The sequence below is a fragment of the Ochotona princeps genome, chromosome X (genome assembly GCF_030435755.1).
Source record: "Ochotona princeps isolate mOchPri1 chromosome X, mOchPri1.hap1, whole genome shotgun sequence".
Lineage (NCBI taxonomy): Eukaryota > Metazoa > Chordata > Mammalia > Lagomorpha > Ochotonidae > Ochotona > Ochotona princeps.
Window position 1 is genome coordinate 80,377,392 of NC_080865.1, and position 6,000 is coordinate 80,383,391.

The 6,000-nt window shown below is 39.8% G+C and overlaps 1 protein-coding gene across 1 annotated transcript in view; it reads left to right on the forward strand.

Annotated features, from left to right (window-relative positions):
- IL13RA1 (interleukin 13 receptor subunit alpha 1) overlaps window positions 1-2,207 on the forward strand; it is a 67,236-nt gene extending 65,029 nt beyond the window's left edge. Inside the window, exon 11 of the mRNA XM_058659210.1 lies at window positions 2,097-2,207. Coding sequence (XP_058515193.1) covers window positions 2,097-2,189 — 93 coding nt within the window. The 3' untranslated portion in view covers window positions 2,190-2,207. The remainder of the gene's footprint in view (window positions 1-2,096) is intronic.
- Window positions 2,208-6,000: the final 3,793 nt, after the last annotated feature.

Consider the following 6,000-nt stretch of genomic DNA (forward strand, 5'->3'; position numbering starts at 1 on the left):
AGGGGTTAGCAAGCTTTTTCTGTAAGAACAGACATTAAATATTTTTACCTTTGCCAGATACTCAGTCTTTGTCATGACTAAGTTCTGTGATTATAGCGTGAAAGTAACTGTAATGATATCGGAATAGGTAGGTAAGCTCATCTAAACTTCAGGAGCTGGAAGCCACACACACCTTCATGTAGTCAGATGAGCCCTTTTTCCCAGGAGGTACTTCCTGTCACCTGGGACCCATGGATGACTTCACATAACCACCACCCCCAAGTTTCAACTGTAGTACAGCAACAAGGTGGAGGAATCCACCATGGGAGGAGGGTACGGGGAGGGGTTGGGGGAATCCCAGAGCCTATGAAACTGTGTCACATAATGCAATGTAATTAATAAAAAAATAAAAAATAAAAAAAATAATGAAAAGGGGATAAAAGTGACCAGGAAATAAAAAAGAAGCTTATGTTCTGTCTTCCTTAAACAGAGCTGTCTCTCTCACCGTTCCCTTCCTGGCCCACTCTGTTTCTGAATGTGGGTACCATGCATCTGTGGTCGCCTGATTCTTTCAATAAATTTTGTCACTTTGTAAGTCAGATTTGTACCTATACTTAGAATGTTTTTTTAAGCATGAGGCAAGGACCTGGAACAATACAGATGTTAGACCCATTCTTGCCCAGAGCCGTAAGATAATACATAAACGGGCTCGGCAGCGTGGCCTAGTGGCTAAGGTCCTCGCCTTGATCCCATATGGCCGCTGGTTCTAATCCCGGCAGCTCTACTTCCTCTCTATCTCTCCTCCTCTCAGTATATCTGACTTTGTAATAAAAATAAAATAAATCTTTAAAAAAAAAAAAAAAAAAAAAAAAAAAAGGGCTCGGCAGCGTGGCCTAGTGGCTAAGGTCCTCGCCTTGATCCCATATGGCCGCTGGTTCTAGTCCCGGCAGCTCCACTTCCTCTCTGTCTCTCCTCCTCTCAGTATATCTGACTTTGTAATGAAAATAAAATAAATCTTTAAAAAAAAAAATAAAAATAAAAAAAAAATAAAAAGATAATACATAAACAACTGAGCATTTTCCAGTCAAACTTTCTTTATGAAAATGTGCACATAGACTGGTTTGCTCCTGGTTCCCTGGTATAGTCTGGCAGAGAAGAGGCCCGAGTTCATGTTTCCTGCTTTCCTCCTTATTTATAAGAAGGCAGGGATCAGGGTGCGGGTTGTCACTGTAAAAGACATACTTGAATTGAGTCCAAGATTAAATTGCCTTATGCATAATTTTCTGTTCTAGCCAGTGATTTTGGATCAGACTGTTAATATATAGTCTTTTGAAACTTTGCACTGCACTTAGGCATTTGGGACATCCTGTGTATATTACCGTTTCACCTTGATAACAGTTGACCCTTTCAGCCTCTTGTATTTCTGGACCAGTGGTAAACTTTAAGTAGTAAGAAAGTTGGGAAAATGAAGGCCTAAAGGAAACAGTTGATGTGAAGAAAGCATGCTTCTGATAATTTTTCTTCTAAAGAATTTGTTTCCAATTTTGGAAATATGCAAATTTATCTTTTTTTATCTTTTAAATCAGCCAGCAAGCATTATATGCAATCCCATGCTTTCTCTCTCTTTAATGTTAATTTCTAATTGTTTTGTTTCATTAATTAGTAGACAGATGCACATTCTTAAGTTTAAAGATACAAAAAACAAGACAGCAGGCATTGGGCAGCCTCATGGGATGCCTGCACCCCAAATCGGAGTGCCTGGCTCCTCCATGTTTCTGATCCTACCTTCTGCTACTGCACCTTGAAGGTAGTGGAAGATGGCCCGGGTTCCTGGGCTCCTGCCACTCGTGTCAGAGACCTGGGGTTCCAGACTATTGACTTTGGGCTGGTCCAGCACTGGCTGTTGTGGGCTTTTGGAGAGTGAACTAGCATAGAGATGATCTCGCTTTCTCTCTCTCTCTCTCTCTGCCTTTCAAGTAAATAACTTAAAAAAAAACAGGAAAAGATACACTCATGGTTCTACGCACGCAAATCTAAAAATAAGCATTGACTGTGGGTACTTAGGGAAAGAACATTGTTTAGAAAAGTCATCATGTGTTTTTTTTTCCTCCTTCCAGCAGTGGAAGAAGTATGACATCTATGAGAAGCAAACCAAAGAAGAAACTGACTCTGTAGTGCTGATAGAAAACCTGAAGAAAGCCTCTCAGTGATGGAGATAATTTATTTTTTACCTTCAATGTGACCCTGTGAAGAGTCATCCCATTCTCCAATTGTTATCTGGGGACTTGCTAAATAGAAACTGAAACTACTGGATCATTGAAAAACATGAAGAGCCACAGGTCTTTCTGTGAGTCATACATGGAAAGACTAAACAGATGCAGGCTCTTTGGAGAAGAGAGGTGGACTCATTCTCACTGAATTACAAAAGCAGACATCTTGTTCAAGGACTTCAACCTAGGGCACAAAGCGAAAAGCGGTGGTGACAGTAGAGTTAATCTCATCAAGAGCTGAGATGTGATCTATGCTTCCTTTGTATACTTTGGGTCAAACAATACCTACCAACAGTTTCATTTGTGCGGGAACTGATTTTGTGCGCAAACATTGATGCAGAACTCAAGTCACAGAAAAACTGAAAAAAAACAAAATTGAAAAAAGGACTATCTGAGGTCTATTGTTTGGGAGCCTATTGTGTACTGTTTGTGGCTGTTGAAATTCTTAAGAGCCCGAAATCAGTGTGTTCCCCTTCAATAGCATTTTCCTTTAGCTTTTGAAAGCCCCGGATATTGGTATTGGACAGGCTGATGACAATAGCAGAAAACGCGGAGGCACTTCCTCTACTGACTGTTCCAAGCCACTGCAGGCTTTTAAGAGCAGTGGGCAGAATGACTCATTGGCTATTAAGACTTTGAACCATGAAGTCTCTAATGATTGTGGGTGTGGGTGTATGGGTGTATGTTTTCCATCACCTGAGCTACTCAAATCAAGTATTTAGTGCCTGTCTTGTACTAAGCCCCAGAAGTGAGGCACATATACATCCCAGCAGAGTTCACTAGTCGAATTGGGATTTTTTTTTTTAAAGATTTATTTATTTTATTACAAAGTCAGATGTACAGAGAGGAGAGACAGAGAGGAAGATCTTCCATCCGATGATTCACTCCCCAAGTGAGCTGCAACGGCCAGTGCGCGCCAATCCGATGCCGGGAACCAGGAACCTCTTCCAGGTCTCCCACACGGGTACAGGGTCCCAATGCATTGGGCCGTCCTCGACTGCTTTCCCAGGCCACAAGCAGGGAGCTGGATGGGAAGTGGAGCTGCCGGGACTAGAACCGGCGCTCATATGGGATCCCGGGGTGTTCAAGGTGAGGACTTTAGCCGCTAGGCCACGCGGCCGGGCCCGGGATTTCTTAATTCTTACCAATTTGTCTCTACCAGTGTTTTTCAAACTGTCTACTCCCACCTCAATTTATCCTTCCCTTTTGCCTTTGATTTGGAAATTGAAATGTGAATCTGCTCAGAACGCCTAGACAAGCATGGGGTGATATGCATCTCAAGGAAAGTATGAGTGGACTGAAAACATTGATTTTGTAACTTCTACTTGAGTCTGCAGTTTGAGGATTTTCAGCATCTGATGAGGATAGTTCCCTGTGCATTTCCCAGAGATGAGATATTATCTTTACTTCAAATGTAGCTATTTGCTTCAGAAGAAGGAACAGTTGTATCTCTTAACAAGATGGGCTCTAGGATTCTCTCCCTTGGCACAAATGGTTACATAGGTTTTTGTGTCTTATATTGATAGTCATCCAAGGTGTCGATGCCTGTACTCACTTTTTTATATGTTAGGGTTCTATTCTCAGTCCTTCTAACATATCCATATATTGTATATTACATCTATTACTCTTGCTTCCTCCTAATTTAAAGTAAGGGAAATGAGAGGTGCCCCCCTCCTCAGCCCACACAAGTACCCCTTCATGTCCACGCACACACAGAATCAAGTTACTGATGAGAAATACAGAAGTTTGCACTGCAAGTACTCCAAACATTTATAAATTGATATTCCTAAAACTATGCCACCTGCAGTTCCTACTGTAAGGGGTGTGGGGATACTAGGGACCCCTGCTCTCCAGATTTGGGCAGAAGTCCCTATGGAAAATGGGAATCATGAAAGTGGTAGATCTAAAGGTATTTCCTTCTGGTGCTTGTGTTTTTTGAGGTCAGATCGAGGCTGGGTGACAGCTATACTGGATTATTGTACTATTCACCAGAAAGAATATTTGATTTTCCTATACAGGAATAAGATCACTTCCTAGGCAGGTCTTTTGTAATGCCGAGAAGCAAACCCACTCACAAATGCCTCACCCAAAGTCATTTTCCCCTGTGAATCTGTTTAGTTGGCAAAGGAGAATGAACTACTGATACTTGCAGTCATGTAGCTCAGGAGTAGGTAAATTTGGTTTTGTTTGTATTCTGCTTCTTAGCAGTAAAATAGCCAAGAGGAAAGGTGGTGGCATGGGAGTACCTTTGATGCTTTTCCAGTTTCTCAAAGTTGAGGCCTAATCTTGGAAGCTTCAGCTTCAACATTTTCCTGGGATTTGTCACCGATAGAAAATGAGTTGTTTTTCCTTTAACCCTACATGGATTTATATATATATATATATATATATATATATATATATATATATATATATACACACACACATATATAAGCCCACTGTAAATAATCATCATTCTTAGTCTTTGGTTCAGATAAGTTTTTTCTTCAACTGGGCACCAAAAGGTATAACATGAAAAAAATGTTAACAGTTTTTACAATACCTGAAACCAACCAAGGATCAATTTGTTAAACTTGTTCTTAGGAAAGCTTGAGTAAAATAAATATTAATTGTCTTTTTGTATGTCACCCAAATGTTTCTCTTTTGTCTGATTTGGGGGGAACTGTTATAAATAGTGGAGAGAAAAGTGCGAGTTAAAAGAATAAACATGATGAAAAAATTCCAGGAAAGCTATTTTATCTTATCACACATCACTTGCCATCACCTTTGCTGTTTTGTTGTGCCTGCTGTTTTCTGATTAAGGCAAGCATGCACCTCATTTACTATTAGTAAAACCTTTGCAAACAGCACATGAAAGACGTACGCATTTGATAAATAGTGGTAATTACTGGAAGCAGACAGTTGATCCTTTCTAATATTAAGCTTAAAATCAAATGCAGTGTGCTTGCTGTCATGCTGTAGATGATGTGTATACATGGCTTGTCATGGCATATATGATAAGGGACCTCTAGTTACAAGAAAATCATATTTAGTGTGTTGCATTTGAAACTAACAAGATTGATTTTTAGTGATTCAATAACCTATAGAGAGGGTGACAGAATCAACTATCTTCCCAGGAAAATGAGTTGACTAACACGAGTCTGTTTCGCCCTTGTGTTGTGCTCTGGAAGTGTTGTTTTGTTTTGTTTTGTTTTTAGAAGTGTGTGTTTAGCCAGACTACATGTGTTCAATACCCAGACTCTTGATAGGACCCACAGGCTTGGGTGTAGATAGGGGTGCTGATCTTGATGAGGTTATTTATACAGCTATCTAGAGTTATCCAGGTAAGTGTACTTATTTGTGTGTGTTAAGTAAGAAACCTCTGTCTAATCCGTAACACATCAGCACTGAGTGTTATGACAAAAAACATTTCACCAAGTACCCTTGAGGCTCCCAATTCCCATAGCCACAAACTTGTTCACCTCCCCTCAGAGAAAGTGGAACCAAACGACCCTAAGCTCATTTGCTTTCCAAAGTAATTTAGTGTTTTTCCTAACAATGAACTCTTGCTCTTTTAAAAGTGCAACTTGATACTCACATAAAAAGCATATTATGCTATGCATATTAAGATATTAGTTGTTTTTTTAAGAAAACAAAAAATAGGTATTAAAGAGACTTTTAAACTAATGATTGGGTCAAGCAATTAAGCTTTTATTGGTAAATACTTTAGCTAAATCTTGGCATACTTTAACAAGAAAAATTTTTTACTGAC